The sequence below is a fragment of the Micrasema longulum genome, unplaced genomic scaffold (assembly GCF_059751315.1).
Source record: "Micrasema longulum isolate JH-2025_06_02 unplaced genomic scaffold, ASM5975131v1 h1tg000987l, whole genome shotgun sequence".
In the NCBI taxonomy this organism is placed as follows: Eukaryota; Metazoa; Arthropoda; class Insecta; order Trichoptera; family Brachycentridae; genus Micrasema; species Micrasema longulum.
Genome location: NW_028278176.1, coordinates 83,045 through 101,483, shown reverse-complemented (window position 1 = coordinate 101,483; position 18,439 = coordinate 83,045). Strand labels below are relative to the sequence as shown.

General features: G+C 33.0%; 2 protein-coding genes across 2 annotated transcripts in view; one reads left to right on the top strand and one right to left on the bottom strand.

Moving 5' to 3' along the window:
- The window catches only part of LOC148277736 (glucose dehydrogenase [FAD, quinone]-like), a 34,624-nt gene extending 25,206 nt beyond the window's left edge, over positions 1 to 9,418 (top strand). The window contains exon 3 of the mRNA XM_088232478.1: positions 6,857 to 9,418. Coding sequence (XP_088088604.1) covers positions 6,857 to 8,755 — 1,899 coding nt within the window. The 3' untranslated portion in view covers positions 8,756 to 9,418. The remainder of the gene's footprint in view (positions 1 to 6,856) is intronic.
- Positions 1 to 18,439, bottom strand: part of Flo2 (flotillin-2) — a 704,941-nt gene that overhangs the window by 644,163 nt on the left and 42,339 nt on the right. The gene's annotated exons all lie outside the window — the stretch shown is intronic.

Sequence of the window (18,439 nt, the reverse complement as noted above, 5' to 3'; positions counted from 1 at the left end):
TTCCCTAAGTGTCAGTGCATACTGCCATTGTTTCATTATTGAATTAGGGTGAATTTCAAATTTCGAAAACTGAAAGGGTTTTAGAAGCAAAAATAACTACAGTTTGCCCGCCGTATACCGCACACCGCATCTGAGGACATAAGTATCCTTGGCGGTGCCCACATACACGGAAAAATTGCTCGTTGCCGAACGAATGCCTCGGTAATATGGTAGCCTAAGCATCTTTGTGCTGAAAAAAAGGTAATCCCTTGGTACATAATATGCACTTGGATGAATTGAGAAAATAGGGAAGCGATTTTTTTACTAACTGGGATTAAATTGATTGTACATAATCAATTCGCCGAAATGATTACGAAACTTTTTAAAAGCTTTCAAATATACTACATATAATTTATTTATGTAACTTCTTGTAAATATTATATATTTTATTTTGGCGGGCTTATTGCCGAATTGTAATTTCAACCAAGCAACCTATAAAAAAATGTGTTTTTTTCGTAGTTTTGAAACGTATTTGAGAGTTAATAAAATAAGAAAATTAAAAAATATACAAAAATAGAAAAAGCAGTAGATGTATTAAAATTCATTAAAATCAATACTAGTACACAATGAGAAAAGAGAAATAAAGAGAGAGGAAAGCAGGAGAGATTAAGGTACTCTCAAATTTTTGCTTTTGACTTAATAAAGCTCAGCCGAAATCAAGTTAGGGTTATCACTAGAGCCCGCCCAGGGCACTGCAGATTGAACAAACATCTTGCTAGAAAGAACCTTTCCGAAACTTCTAGATGTAGGTTCTGCAGCGCAGATGAGGAAACACCTACACACATTCTATGTGAATGTGAAGCTTTATATCATAAAAGGAGCCTCATCCTCGGGGGACCACTGGTTAAACCTGAGGATGTCAAAGAGTTCGCCTCCTACCTAATAGTCCGATGCTTTACGGATCTGGACTTGGATGGGGAGATTCAGCAAAATGTAAACTCTCGCCTTCCACACAGTAGCCTGGCTCTTTATAGACCTGGGCTTAGAGGGCGAGAACTATTCACGGGGACCCGTCACAATAGATCTTCACAGGTCGCAGTGACGTCAGGAGCTTGCATAGCACTAACCCTCACCTCGAAGAATATAACAAAAATAAGAAGACATAAGGAAAGAGAAAGGAGATGTTTCTTCAGATGTGATTTAAACAGAGTTACATATTATTTTTAAGTTAGTAGAGCGGCGTAGACAATTTATGGCCTGTTTCGCATGTATCGCGCTAGTCCAAAGGGTGGATAGATACTTTATTTTTTTTGTTCGTTTTATTTATTAAGTTTCAACTCGCGGGTGAAAATTTTACTGAAGTAACTCAAGTGGAGATTAGTCGGCCTCGTGGTGTACTGGTATGTGCGTTTACAAGCCTATTAATAAATAAAATAATTGATTACTAAACGATAAAAGTCAATCCACCCCATGTTATTTAATCGGGCCAGGAGGATTTTTGCCGTGGTGTGAAAACGGCCGACGAGTTAGGAGTATTATAACATTGTGATTATACGAGATTCACTCCAAATGAAGATTAGGGATTCCAAAGACATGCAACAAATATGGAAAAAAAAACACTAAAATATGTACGTGGTTCTAGTTGTGTTAAATTTGTTGCCAAACGATCATAGGAATGGCACTACCAAGAGAGACAAGGCAAAAATAAGATAATGGATATTGGACCAGGAGTTAATGTATGAATAAAGTGGAATATAAAATAATACTCAGAGTCCCGATACAGACATCTACTGAAGAAATATTCCATAAATCACAACTTATGACACCAAAACAATTATACGCTAAAACAATACTCACTAATAGATTCAAAAACTACTCTTACTCAAATGAAAGACATAACCTCCACAATACATCACATACAAATAATATAATCACTAGATCCTCAACACATAGACAACTTAAACAAATACAAACCAAAAACCACCGGACAAAGGGATTTTGAGTATTATTCAATTAAAATCTATAACCTTCATCCACTATCTATTAAAACAATTAGTAACGAGAAAATGTTTAAAAAAGCTATAAAAAAATGGATTGTGGAGCTAGGTAGAGGTAAAATGGATTGTCTCATTCGCCCATACCAATATTGAATCAACTGCTCCACAAGTGTATAGCTAATGTTAGGTTTTTGTTATTTTCATTGTGTGTTTTGTAATATAAATAATATAGATGTACATAAATACCCTGTTTTTAAAACTGTCTGAATGTTTGTTAATTATCTTCGTTTTTTTAAATTAGTCTACTTTGTTTATTCTCAAATGTAATTTTAAAAAAGTGTATTGTTAAGTGTCCTCGGCACGGGAAACCCCAGTGAGGTCACATTATTTTTATTATTAATTATAGTTTGTAAGCAAAAATATAAATAAATAAATATAAAAATATATCGAACTACACTTAAAAAGTTGGAAAATGTTAGTTTTCTTACCTTAATCAAAAACATCGGGAAATCGTATTAAGATATTCTGCTAAACATACCTGCAACAAAAAAACATCACGTTAAAGATTAACAGATCTTAATAGTTTTATTTTCTATTTATTTCAGAATTGTCTTGACACCTGTGTATGTAAGTGAAACAATGAACTGGTAGAGGAAGGATGAAATCAGAGTGAACGTGAAAAGTGTGGGAAATCGATGTATGACAGCGTAACGCATAATGCAATCAGACGAAAATGCAAATCTGAGACAAGTGTAATAGATAAGATTAAAAAAGGATCCCTAAAATGGTTTGGTCGTGAAGAACAAATAGATGACAAAATAGTTATTAAATAGATGTATAGATTTTCCTTGGGGGGGAAGGATTGCAGTTGAGAACTCCTTGACGATTTTTCAAATATTTGAGTTGGTTGTTTCGTGTAAATCAAATGTTGGTATTTTGGGTATTTGTAGCACTAACTTTGTGGATAAATATTATATTTTTGTGAGATAAATAACTTTGTTTTATGAACCACTTTTTATTGACACAACCGACTAGTTTCGATAACTAAACGTTGCCCTCTTAAGGGTTATTTAATAACTGAAGATACATAATATATAAAAGAAACTGTGAACAGATTGGTGGGTGTCGATAAGGACAAAGGAGGGGGTAATTGTGTTTAAGGTAGGGATAGACTTTATGCAGAACATATTAAAAACAGGGCTTAATACTTAAATTTCGTTGGACAGCTTTTTTTATTTCTAGAATTACCAAATTATTTAGTCGTATAGATTATTTAAATGCAATATTTTGATTCTGTCTTCAAAATCAAAGGAGTTTTGTCAAATTTGTCAAAATATGGTTGAGAAATAAAAAAAAAAGTTTTGGTTGAGATACCTTATGTGTCCTCATCTAATTTTAAATGACCGCGATAGTTGGTTGTGTCAGTAAGAAGTGGTTCATAAAACAAAGTTATTTATCTCACTATCTATATAAAAAAATCAAATGTTTGTCTTTGTTTTTTTTACATCGATGAGTTAATTTTTAATAATGTTCTTGTTATGCTGCTTATTTATAAATAACTATCGTTGTAGTATATTATGCGTCTCAACTCAACACAGGACTTCCCATTGAATTGGGACTTAAATGTTACTCTAAAAATGATAATAAAATTATTAGTGAATGAATAAATAAAATAAGTATATTTATAACGGCTTGTAAAGTAACAACACAGTTTTCTTAGTTATTTAATAGATTAATCAGTTTTCTCTCAGATCACAATTATTATCGTACTTTGCACAATTCTCAGTCGATACAAAGCTTTCTGTAATCTCCCCTCATACGTCGTAGTAGCGTCCTCAAACTGGCGTCATCCCAACCCTTAGTGACTCCTGTCATCTAGTTGTATATTATGTAGGCTTAGACCACCGGCGCCAAATTAAAATTTGGGCGTCGTGAGTCGTAAAACAATTAATATAAGGCGAGAATCGGGTAGTGGTCTCGTGGCTAGTGTTGCGGACTCACGGATCAGAGGTCCGAGGTTCGAACCCCACTCTACCCCAACTTGGTTTCCAGTCTCTAATAGTGAGTTATTTACAACTCCTTGAAAATCGCCACCAAAATTGTATTTGGATAAATTATAAGAACTCTAATGTTTCTTTTACAAAAAAAGATAATAATGAATAATAACGTAGAATCAGGACGACCAAGCAAGACATGGCATGATCTTATAAACCAAGTACGATCGTCAGGTGCTAAATCACAGATATTTATCACGTCGATTAAAAGTCCTCAACCAACACTTATCCATTGTCAGAATTCGTTTTTATATAGATCGTGTTCCACTTTTAACAGCTTTTTTAACCAGATAGATATCTATCATACAGGATTACAATTATCCAAAAATAGTGTATTGAAAGCTTTTAAATAAAACTCCTGTTGATTCCTTTTTCTCTTACATCACTTCACATTACATACATTAATATTGTTAATTTTAATAAAAAAAATCTACTGAAATTTGTATTACTGCGTAAATCGCTTTACTGAAATTTTATCAACTACCTTTGGTTTAAAATCTTCTCCTTATATTGCTTCTTCAAATTTCAAATATTACTTGCTAAACCTGCTATTCTTTCTTTATTTCTCTGTTGCATTGACATGTTTTTATACTTTTGAATTACTTTTAATTACTTATATTGTATATGTATATGAAATCAATATAGTGTTGCTCTTACTATGTGTCATTAATTTTGAAGAGGTTTTTTAAATTAATATAAATTTATTTTCTTATTTAAAGATTCTTTAAGGATTCTTCTCGTCGTTTCTTTGAATCCCTTAAAATATGTATGTGTATATTTATGTTTTTCCTTTTTAAAAAAATGTTGTTATTTTAGTTTATTTTTACATCTAAGCATGTTTTTCATTCTTTATTTTAATTCTTAAATTTTAATTATTTTTACAAATTTTCTTCATTTTTTTACTTTAATTTTAATTTTCAAACAACTTCTATTTACAAAGTTAATATTTGAAGCACTAACTTTGTAGTTATTCATTATAATAAAATAAGTGGTTAAAAACAAAGCTTTTTATTTTATTTTATTATAACTTCTATTTATGTTTATTTTTCTTCTCTTTTTTGTACTTTAATTAATAACCTTACATATAATTATTATATAATATGGAAATTTCACTGGTCCATTAGAGTTAATTCTAACTGTGTAAAATACAAAACTATGTAACTGTACTGTATGTGTACAAATATACAGGCGGTAGGTATTACAAATACTTTGAACAGTGTACATTATAATATAAAAATAATTTAATATTGCATAATGCTACTTCAGGTTAGCCTGCTTAACAAGACACCAAGTTCTCGACGTCTTAGACCTCCGCTGCTAATTTAGTTGGTAGTTCATGTCACAACTACGAGGTGCGAACCTGACTTGTGAGGATGCACAGGAGCTGGTATCTGACCGAGATACCTGGAGGATATTTGTGAACACCATATGCCCCAACTAGGTAGCGGAAATGGAATGATGATGATGATAATGATGACTTTTGGCAGGTCAACTATCAAACAATTAGTAAAAAGTTAGTGCAAATAGCGCTTTTCCGCTATTTTGATAAAATGCATTTGATGTTCAAACGTGTATCTTGGAAAGTATTGATCCTACGAAAAAAAAATTACAACGATTTTTAAACACATTTGTTTTCTCAGACTTTTGTATATTTTTTTTTCTATGAAACCTTCAGGGACGTAATTATACACAAAAAACTGATTTTAAGCACCATTTTTTCAAAATCGCGGCATGAGCGGTGGTCGTTCAAGGTCACAAACTTAAAGTTTTACTAAGGACCCTATGACCACCGATCCTGTTATGATTCAAAACATAATAACCCTTTTTATAAAAAAAAGTGAAAAAAGTACATACCGAATGACCTTGAACGTCCCTTACTTCTAAAAAATCTCGACAACCACCAGACGGATCTAAACCTGGTTTTTGCAATCGTGTAAAGTGTCCTAAAACAAAGCTACTCGTATTTGTAAAAATAAAAATAAGTACGTCAAATTCGTTTCTTACCGAAAATTACCGTAAAATACCGTAAATTACGGTATTTTACCGCGACTTTTGGTAAAATTACGTAATTTTACATCCATACCTACAACTAGAAATTTCAGAGAGATTCATTCTAGCGAGGTGTTTACTTAATCTGCAGAGCCTTGTACGTCTCATCCTGATTTTCGCTACGGGGAAATGGCGTGATGGTAGTAGCACAATCATATCTACAATGTAACTGTTTAGGCGGAAGTACATCGCATTTAAAACAGTAATTAAATAATTGATGAACTTTTGTTATTAATTTATAATAACCATAACATACTTCACACATCCTAATTGATATAAATACGTATGTATTCATTCATTTATGCTAAGAGAATCTTATACATAGTTTCGAAGATCATACTCATATAAATAGCGTTTTATTAAAAATTCAACCCACGTTATTTATACTCTTACAAGTTCACATACTAAACAAGTTGGAGCAGAGTGGATAGGATTTTATTAAAATAATATTAATTATGATGATTCTTTTTCAACTCGAACAACACTAATACAGTCAAACGAAATGGTTTGTAATAATACATTTATCAAAGTTCAAAATTTAAGCACAAACAACAATATGCAAATGTGAAAACAATCGATAACAAAAAATATTTCAATAATTAAATAAGACAACATTTACGTAGAATATTAAAAAAAACCTATCAAGTAATAAATAAAAAACTTTAAACCTACAGTCTGTTTTTTGTTTTGTTTAGATAACATAGTTCCTGATTTAATACTTCTATTTGAATTTACGTTTTTAAAAATCAGGCATTAACAAATTATATTTTGTTCCAGAAAACGAGTCCATGTTCGACCATGGCCAGAGGGGGTATTACAAGCTGCCAATATCTCGTCATCTTGGCAGTTTGTTCACTCTTGATAGCTCCGTGCGCAACGCAGATCATCGGACCTCTACTCAGGTTCCTCGGAGACGGCCAAAGACAGATAGACATAGAACCACCTGACGCGCCAGAGTTGCTCAAGGAGTATGACTTCATTATCGTGGGAGCGGGAACTGCGGGGTGTACCCTGGCCAACAGGCTCACAGAAATACCACAATGGACGGTACTCCTCATCGAAGCTGGAACTCACGAAAATTTCGTGATGGATATTCCGATGCTAGCCAACTATCTTCAGTTCACTAAAGCCAATTGGAAATATAAAACAGTCCCGTCCGACAGAGCTTGCCTCGGCTTTGACAAGCAACAGTGTAACTGGCCGAGAGGAAAGGTTATGGGAGGTTCGAGCGTCCTCAACTACATGATCTACACTAGAGGAAACAGGAGAGATTTCGATCACTGGGAGGAACTAGGAAATCCCGGATGGAGCTGGAAGAACGTTCTTCCCTACTTCAAAAAAATTGAAAACTACAAAATACCTGAGTTCGCGGATCCAGAATACCACAGCACAGGGGGATATTTAGATGTTGGATACGCTCCCTACAGAACCAATATAGCTAAAGCGTGGGTCCAATCGGCTCGGGAAGCTGGACATAAGCTCGGTGATCACAATGGCAAAACCCAAACCGGTGTATCGTTCCTTCAGCTGTCTTTACGAAACGGTACCAGACACAGTTCCAACAGGGCTTACTTACTACCCATCAGGAATCGTCCGAATCTTCATGTAGCTAAAGAAAGCATGGTGACAAAGCTAATCATAAATAAGAAGAAAATAATAACTGGAGTGAGATTCTCAAGAAGAGGACGGAAATATAAAATTGCAGCGAGAAAAGAAGTAATAGTATCGGCAGGATCGGTCAACTCTCCTCAGCTTCTAATGCTATCTGGAATCGGACCGAGTGATCATTTATCTGAGTTAAATATTCCAGTAGTTAGCGACTTAAGAGTAGGGTACAACCTGATGGATCATATTGCCGCTGGTGGACTTACATTTACAGTTGACAAACAAAATGTGTCGTTAGAGACTGCATTCCTGATAAGTAACCCAAAATACATTTTCGACTGGATGAACACTCGATCAGGTCCACTGTCCATTCCGGGCGGTTGCGAGGCTGTAACGTTTATAGACTTAAAGAATCCAAAGAGAAAAGATGGCTGGGCGGACATGGAATTGTTGTTTATAGCCGGCTCCGTCAACAGCGATCCGTTATTGAGAAGAAACTTTGGATTTACCGACGAAATGTTCGAGAGCGTGTATGGTAAACTAGGAAATAGGCAATCGTTCATGGTGTTTCCGATGTTGATGCGCCCAAAATCAAAAGGGAGGATAAAATTAAAAAGCAATAGTCCATTCGCTTATCCACTTATTATGCCGAATTATTTTGCTTACGAGGAAGACGTGAAGAATATGGTAGCTGGAATGAAAGCAGCTATAAAAATAGCGGAACAACCCTCGTTAAGAAAGATAGGAGCGAGACTTTACGATACCCCCATTCCGACATGTGTGCAGTATGGTTTTGGTACAGATGCATACTGGGCGTGCCACGCCATGCATTTTACCTTTACAATCTACCACCCTTCGGGTACTTGTAAAATGGGACCTTCCAGCGATCCGGATGCTGTAGTCAATTCCAGATTGAGTGTTCGCGGGGTTACCGGTTTGAGGGTCGTAGATGCCAGCATCATGCCAGAGATTACTTCTGGTCACACGAATGCCCCAGTGTACATGATAGCAGAGAAGACAGCCGACATGATCAAGGAAGATTGGGGAGTTAATGTGCCACGATACAGTTAATAATCAACATCCACAGACAATGCTCGAGAATGTGATATTTTCTAACAAAATTAAAATTCTTATTTAATGACCTTTAACAACTTATTGATAGGTAATAAATAAGAGTCATTAGTGCATAAGGCTAACCAATTAATTGTGTAAAACAACTTATCAGATAACAGGCATAATACATGACAAACAAAAGCATGCACACATTTTCACTATTTAAAAATTAGTGATAATTTTAATATTTCTATTCTAGCCTTAAATCGTAAATTTACTCTGGCCTTTTAAAGAATAGTTTGCTATCCAAAGTCTTATTTTTATATCATTACACTCACATAATTTTATATTACGGACTAAAATTATAGTCCGCCTCGTGGTGAGTGGTTAGCCCACTGGATTACTATGGATAAGGTATGAGTTTGATTCACGTAGGTGTGGGTTAAGGGAAATATTTATTCAGTGATTTAGCAAAATATACCGACTATTTTATATAATAATGATAAAAAGTTGCATTTCAATTTATGTATCAATTAATAGAGAAAAAGCATAATTGTGTATAGTAACAAATTTTCGTGTATTTTTTCAGTATCAGCCATTGTAAATAAGATAAATAATTATGTTCAATAAATAATTTGCAGGTATTAAAATATTTGAATTAAATACAGATGCTCTTACTGTTAACATTTATTGTTTTATTTTACGTATTACGTTTTTTTTCTCTATCTATCCTTTCCTCTATTGTATACACCATGATCGGTCTGACACACGTTTTGTATATCCGAATTATGTTTCCAATAATCATGTGTTCATTGTACTATATGACCTTTCTTAGGCATCCAGAAGTTTACTAACTGAGATGGATATGTTCTCATCATCACTATGGCTGCATCATCTGCATGGCATGTGATGATAATGACCTTATCTCCCTTAGTAGATTCACTACTTTTTTTAAATTCTTAAATGCGTTTTTTTTATACATTTATTCTAATTGTGTAAGAAAAGGTTTTTGGCGTATATATTGTTGTGTTATATTTAGTTATAAAGGTGCTAAACTTGCTTTGTTAATTTGTTGTTCTCAATATGTGTTATTTTTTAAACGTTAATATTATTTATGTCCCGAATTGAGTTGTTGTAACTCCTGGGAATGTAATTTGTAAAATACTTTGTGTTATATGATTTAAAACAATTTTTTTTTAATTATTGTGTTGTAATAAAATAAAATTGATTGTAAGAACTCTTGGAATAATAAAAAAATATATATATTTGAAGCGCTGTGGTTATTCACCATAATAAAATAATTAAAACAACTTTGACTTTAACCACTAACTTTTTATTAATTTATTTTTTTTATAACGGTTTAAATGCTACACAAGCTTCTTTATAAAGGTATACTTAACTTATGGATTCTATTCTATTTTATTTGATCAATGTTTACTAAATATTACATATCGAGCATATAAATAAGTATTTTTCTCTTATAAGGATGAGAACTATAATGTGAGATAGATACTATGTTAAAAAAATAGACAGGAGTGCACTTAAGAAAATATTGTTTATTTGGTTACTTATTTTTTTTTCTTATAATGAATAGAATTTTTAATTTCTAAGATTTCCAAGTTGCATAATTTTAATATTTTAAGACGAAGAACCAGTGTCTTTACTGAAATAATAATTATTTGGTTATTAATGATGGTTTGCGATTCAGAATAATAATTATTATTATGTAATATTTAGTAAACATTGATAAAATAGAATAGAATCCATTAGTTAAGTATACCTTAAAAAAGAACCTTGTATAGCTATAAGACCGGTCGGTAGAAAAAATAAGTGGTTAATAACAAAGCTGTTTTAAATTATTTTGCTAAAAAAAATATCATTTTCTGTACGAAGAACGAGAAAATAAAGAGAGGGTCCAATCGAATTTTATTAATGTTACGGTGTTCGGTGATAATAATCTCGATGATAATTTTAAGGGTTGATTTATAATCATATGAGAACAACTTCTAGGAAGGTAAAACAGCTGTCGCTAAATTGTTTAAATACACATAAAATATAATGGTGTTTTTTTTATTATATTTCCCGAATATGTATTATCAGAATTGTTTATAAAATTTAGCCATAAGTTTTTTATTAAACATTGTTTGAGTATGTCCAAATGCTTGCAGACTGGCTGGATTTCCTCCCTAGGGAATTATTCAATTTAATTTAATTTAACACAGAGGGAAAACATTTTTGAGAAGGGAATATGGAAGTCTAGGCATTTACAGGGCTTATGTCCTGTCATTGGCTGGTTTAAGTGGCCAATTTACACACTGTGTAACATTCACCATTCTGCCCAAGTTTAAACATCCCAATTTCCTCAACTCTTCCATCTGCTTATTACATTCACAGGAGTTAACTAAAACTAATTCGAGGACAGTACAAAATCGTCGCACAATGTTTTCGTTTAGATTTTGAGTGGACCATTGAATAAAATCAATTTCAGCTTTAAAATTATTTTTGTAACAGAGAAAATAAATGCAAGTAATATTCTACTATACGTAGTCTGTTAAAAAAGTATCGCGAATTTCGTGTTTTTTCATCAAAAAAATTATTTATTCATAAATATCTATTTTGTCCCCTTCAAAGTAATCCCCACCAGATATTGCCAACGTTTTTTTCCAATCCTCGAAGCACTTCAAAAAATCATTTTTGTGATCTAGTTCAGCTCCTCCTTCGATTATTATTATTATTATTATGGATAACTTATACAGCGCCATTTTCGTAATAAAATACCTCAAGGGCGCTTTACATGGTGATTCTATTGTTAAATTAATTTAATTGAAGCTTTTAAATTTGTAATTTAATTAAAACAATTTATTTTGTTGTCACGTGCTACGGATTTATTCTAATGATTTAGAGAACAAGTGGGTTTTAAGTTTTTTCCGAAACATCACTTCACTTTCACAGCCTCGCACCTCTGCTGGGAGAGCATTCCATGCCATAGGGCCTGCGGCCGCAAATGCGCGTTCACTAAATTTAGTGCGCTGTTTGCGTAGAGGTATAATAACTTTTCCTCTCGCCGTAGACGTAGCTGATCTAAGCGTGAGACGCCTGTCAGCTAGTTCATCTGGAATGCATAGTTCCCTTAGATATTCCGCAGCAGAGTACTGCAGTGACTTATACATAAGTCAACAGAGTTTGTATTCTACCCTCTGTGGAAAACGTAGTCAGTGTAGTTCCCGAAGTAGTGGAGTGATATGACTGAACTTAGAGATTCCGTAAATAAGTCTCGCTGCGGCATTCAATACAGATTGTAGGCGAGTCATTTTGTTCATTGGTAGACCTGCATAGATACCATTACAATAATCGACTCTAGACACTACAAACGAATTTATTGATTGAAGGGCGGCATCAACCGGCAAATTTTTGCGTATGCATTTAATTTGTCTCAGCTGGTAGAAGCATGAACTTGTCGTTCTACTAATTTGAGCGTCAAGAGATAGGTCAGAATTGAGTAAAACTTCCAGTAGTTTAACGGTGGGTAAAGCGCCGTAAGATGCCGTCTTTATCTCCTCAATTGTAGCGCAGCGTCGTCTTTTCATGGGCCTCTTCAGTTATGGGAACAAAAAAAAGTCACAGGGCAGATCTGGGGAATCGTTGGCTGCGGCATTATTAGTGTGTTGTTTTTGGCCAAAAATTTGCTACAGATTCTTTGATCCACTTTTTGAAATAGGCAAAAATCAGAGACGAGCCAAAACACTTGCAAGCAAAGCAGCTGTCAAAAATTAACTGAACATTCAAAGTGGCCGAACTTGTCGGCATAAGTTAGAGACATGAGTGCCAGCATAACGCCACAAAAAAAAACAAATATAACCGGCAGAAAATCAAAATTTGCGCTACTTTTTCAACAGACTTCGTAAACGGGTAAACATATTTTTCAAATCTTTCATTTACTCTGAGAGAAAAAAAAGGAAAGATTATTGTATGGATAAGATTATTGTATTTAACATTTCGACGGTCAATAACCAAGATATTTGATCTTTCCCGTGCACTGGCGAAATGAATGAATGAACAGTTAGTGAGTGAAATATAACCAAAACCCTGTACGAGTGTTTTCGACTCGAGGTAAAAATCCTGACAAAAAAAATCGTGTTGAAATTTGACGGCCTCGTTGTGTACTGGTTAGTGCGTTTGCCTTCCATGCACTGGGTCCCGGGAACGATTTCAGGCAGGATCGACGTGATAATTTTGTTTGATATGTACCTCATCACGCAATATTATTCGTCCCTAGACTGGCGCCTCCAGTGTAAGACTGGTCATCTTGCCATCAAAAATAATTTTGTAACTTTTCATTGGTAAATATTTGTTCATGAGTGATTGACAAAGCTTAAAATAATTCATATTCCGATAAAAATATTTTTGCAAATTTCAAACTACGCCTGGCGGGGCAGTTGCGAATCTCTTGTTACTTACAATGGTGCACTGATGGGAATACATTGAAAAAATAGAATAAATGTGAGATAATATTATTTTTGCGTTCCCCAAAATCCAGTGAAAAAAAATAAATGGGTCAAAATTATAAGGAATTTTAAGTAATAATTTGATTGGGATCCAACACAAACGGTTGTTGACTGAAATCATTAAAATACATTTTTTTGTGCTCTGCTCGTTGAATGCAGCCTAGGTAAAACATTTAAACAAATTCAGTAATTTAGACTAACAAAACACAATTTTATTTAAACAAATCTAGTACTAATTATTATATTTACTCGTTTTTTCAGAGACTACATAATTTTGGCAATGAATTAAGCTCTATTGATATCTTTTGCTGTTCAATATTTAAATTTAAAGAAAGACTTTTATTGATTGATTTGGTGTTTATTTTGTAGAACTCCATATTTACATTTTACATTTTTTACATTTTTTTTTACATTTTTAAAAAAATATTTTTTGCACTACAACAGGCCAGGAGGCCTAATTACAGTGGTGAATTACATCACAGAGCACCCAGGCTTGAGAAAAATCACATTTTTTTTTTTTAATTTTTGTGTTCTCACCGGGAATCGAACCCGGAACCTTCCGTGCGTGAGTCAAGCGTCTTGACCACTACACCACGGAGGCCGCCTTTTTAAACTTATAATTAAAAATCAAACACTGATTTGAGTCATATGGAATAAACGTAGCCTTCAAAACAAATTTAAAAAAAAGGAGCTATTATAAAAACTCAAAAGATAAGATAAATATTTTAAAAAACAACGGTATTTACAAACTTGAATGTAACGACTGTAATACAGTCTACGTGGGGCAAACTGGGCGCTCTTTCTTAACTAGATATTCAGAACACATAAGATCCTTTAAAAATAAAAAACAAGATTCTCAATTTGCCAATCACTTAATTGAAAATAATCATAAAATTCATATCTCAAATAAACCAATTCCATTACACGTTGAAAGCAAAGGGCGTAAACTTAATATACTTGAACAATTGGAAATTAATAAATATCTAAATAATCCTAATTTTAAAAGAATAAATGAACAAACCAACCTAATATCTTCACCACTATTAAACATATTTAAATAGACTGTTATTCTTTACTTTTTTCCGTTTTGTACACGCTTATATGACGCGTAATTAATAGATGAATCATGTTATAATTGCATTTATATATTTTGATAAGAAATTCTTAAAAATAGAAATATTGTATGATAATACATTTATGTTTATATAAATTTCCTCATAATATTTCAATCATGTTTTAAAATTAAAATGAACAGCAACCTATTATAATATTATTGATATTTTTTCGACAACAATTATCTAAATTTACAAAACTATAAAGCTTCATTAATTATCTCACAATACATACTTGTATGTCAATAAATACTTACTTTGTTATATTTTCCCCGAAATTCAAATATAAATACCTAAATTCCCCATTACCTATTAAACTTAACCATTGGTTTTTCCCTCAATTATGATTAATGTACATGCTATAGTTCATAAGATTATTTTTATTTTCTACTTAAGTACCTTGTATTATATAACTATATAAGGACATTCAATCCAAATAATCTTCACATTCGTTTGAAAATGCCCTAATAAGGCGAAACAATTGTCACGAAGTTTTTATTTTTATATGTTTATATTTGTAAAAATAAAATAAAGTGTTCAGTAGACTCAAATCAGTGTTTGATTTCTAATTATAAGACTTTTATTAATGATAAAATAATTTATAGCGTCATTTAGCCATTTTGTGCGAGTCCCTATAGTTTTTATGTTTTTGTTTATTTTAATTTCTTTCCACTGAATTTGCATTCTTGTATTTTATAATCGCTATCACTATGTAGTTTATAGTTTATAATTACCATATCTGTGTATTTTTTCTAATGTAAGCCCGCTGGGGAAATTTAAATTAATTAAAAAATATATATAAAACTATGGGTACGTTTTCGTCTCACTTCTTTTAAAAAATATTTTACTATGTAGGGCGCGTCTATGTATGAAATGGTCGATGGTGCCAGTCATAAATTATATGATTACCAATAAGGAGAAAAACAGAATCTCAAAACTCATTGTTCAAGGGATTGATGCTGTATAGTGAGTTACCTAAAGAAATAAAGGAGATAGAAAAAATCTAAATATTTCAAATTAATTTGAAAAAATATGTTATTGAGAAATTTTGGTAAAAATATTGTAATATTATTAAAAGTTTATATTAGTTCTCAAGATGTTATGAACTAACTGAATAAGGCATAAATAAATAATAAATCAAAATAAATTGAACAAAACTAAGCTGTGCCCTTTTGACGACAAGGGCCCCGATCACAATGGGAAGTTAACAGAATTATCTTCGACTGTCTATAAAGAAACACCGATATTTGGGTACGAAAATGAGTATATTTGCACGAACATAAGTATCTTCATCGGTAACCTATTATTAAACTTGTTTAGAAGAAAAAAATGTGTGCATGTTCTGCTTTTCATACAGAAAACTTAATTTCACATAGTAGATAAAATTTAAGATATATGTTTACTTCCCATTGTAATCGGGGCCCAGGTGCAGAAAGAGAATTTGTAATGATAATTGTATTGATACATTGTATCATGATTCATGAATAATTGTTTTATTTCAATCTATAAGCATTTCTAAACCTGAATCGGTAATGTTTAAACCGGCCGCAGTCATGGTCATGCGAAAATGCATCATTCCTTCGATTGTCAACTATTTGAAAATGGCGTGCAAGCTTCTAATAAAATCCATTATATTTGACGCACGAGTAAACACTGTCAAGATATTCTAATATTCAACGCCACATCGCAGTTATGTCACAGTAAAGTAATTTACATACAAAAAAAAAGAAATAATGAACTTGTATTAGTGTTTGAAAGAAAAATATTAAGGAAGATATTTGGTGCTGTCAACCAAAACGGAGTGTGGAGGAGACGATTTATTCATGAATTAGAGGCACTGTATGGCGAACCCAACATTGCACAATTCATAAAAATAAGAAGATTACAATGGTTGGGCCATGTGCACAGAATGAATGATAACCGTGCCCCTTAAAAGATTCTTTATGCCACTGCGGAAGGTAGACGAAGCAGAGGCAGACCAAAATTAAGATGGCTGGATAACGTGGAAAGTGACGTGAGAGCAATTGGTCTGACGAACTGGAGAAGAGCCGCAGGGTGCAGAGAGGAATGCCGACATATTCTGGAGGAGGCCAGGGCCCACAACGAGCTGTAGCGCCCCTGATGATGATGATGGGTACAAATGCAAAATAACACGATGAAATATTTATTATATTAGTAGTTAACTGGTAGAATTACATTTTATCATAAACGGTTAACAAAAAAGAAAAGTAAATGAGTTAAGTGTTTTATATTAACAGGGCTCTTGGCCTCATATTTATTTATTTATTGACACTTTATATACATATACAATAAATAAACATATAAGGGCGGGCATATTGCCTTAAGGCAATTTCTTCCTACCTACCCAAACCGTTCAGTTTGAGAAAATTATGAATACATGGACATATTGAATCTTACAATTTTATACAAAAATTAAAAGCAAAGATTAACAAAAATAAATATATGTATAAAAAAATAACACTTTACTATGAAGAGAGGAGAGGAAAGAAGAAGGATAAAGGAACAATTTAAATATTTAGATAGTGACATTTCAATCTTGACTTAAATGTAAATAAAGAAGGGGCGTCTCTAATATTAGTGGGTAGATTATTCCACAATCGAGCGGCTACTACTGTGAAAGAGGAGGCAAGAAAATTAGAGCGATGACAGGGTATTAAAAGGGTTCTCTCGTTACTAGAACGAAGAGATAGTCCGTGTTGTGAAAGAGGTTGGATGAGCTCTCTCAGATAAACATGCGAAGTGGGATTATTTAAAATATTGTGAAGAAGTGATAGAATGTGAATGTTTCTTCTATGCCTGATACTGAGCCAGTGTAGTTGCGTGCGATACTCGGTTATGTGGTAAAATTTGCGAAGATTAAAGATATAACGAATACAAATATTCTGCAATCGTTCTAACTTATCAAGCAATTCAGAGTTAGCATCTGGATAACATACATCCGCGTAGTCAAGGAGCGTTAGGGATACGTTATTTTTTTTTGTAATATGTATCTTTACATAAATAAATTAAAAAAATAGAACCGGTAAACATAGAAAAGTCGATAAGTGGTTAAATACAAATATTAATTAACATTTAGTTAATAATTATTATTTCTTTCAAATGATTTTAATATGTAACAAAAATAATAAAAAAATATTTTAATAATAAAACTTTTGTGGATCTTTATAATATCAAAGCTTTAACCGTAGCTTTTTCTCAACTTTAAGGTTTGTAAATCCTCGGCATTTTATATCGGCTAGAAAATCTGCGCTTTGGGTCTAAAAGGGCCAATGTCATAAATCACAACATTACAGGTGTGCTATTCTGAACCACGCTCGCAGCACGAGAAAACAGTTTTTATAATAAACTGTTTCAGGGCTGATATTCTAAACGAAATTATAGCGCGGTATAGCGCGTTTTTACGTACTAAATATGCATTATAGCGCGCTGTAAACGCGTTCGGAATACCTGCCCAGGTGTTTAACACTACCACATATGTATGAGTATATAAAATTATACAAAATAATAATATTTTAATAAATATTTACCCTCTACAAAATGTTGACAAGAAAAAAATTAGACCCGGCATTGGCTCTTTCATCCCCTCCTTTCTCAGGTGCGATCTTCATCTCAGTTAAAATATATATGTCGACGAGACAGATTTGTTTGGTCACAAAGAGCGCCATCTCTGAACAGAAAATCAAAGTAGGCTTGCGGAAAACGTACGCAAGAAATATGATGTGTGCCTACAAAATACAAGCTTATGTAATATCAAGTTCTCGACAAAGATGGCATCAACCTCGCCATGAACATAATTTTAATTTTCGTTGGATACAAAAAATGTTTCCTTACGCGCGAACGTACGAAATTAAAAAAAAAAACGAACCACTTTGAGCGTCAGTAGTTCGTATGAATCAACCAATCAGCAACCAAGAGAATTGTCTAAGATTTCTTCCGGGTTACTTATCTTCAACGGACTTATTGACAGTCGAAGATAACACTGATAACTTCCCATTGTAATCGGGGCCCGAGAATGCAGTAACATTTAGAAGTGTGATTAAAATGACCAATTCAATGCTTTAAAT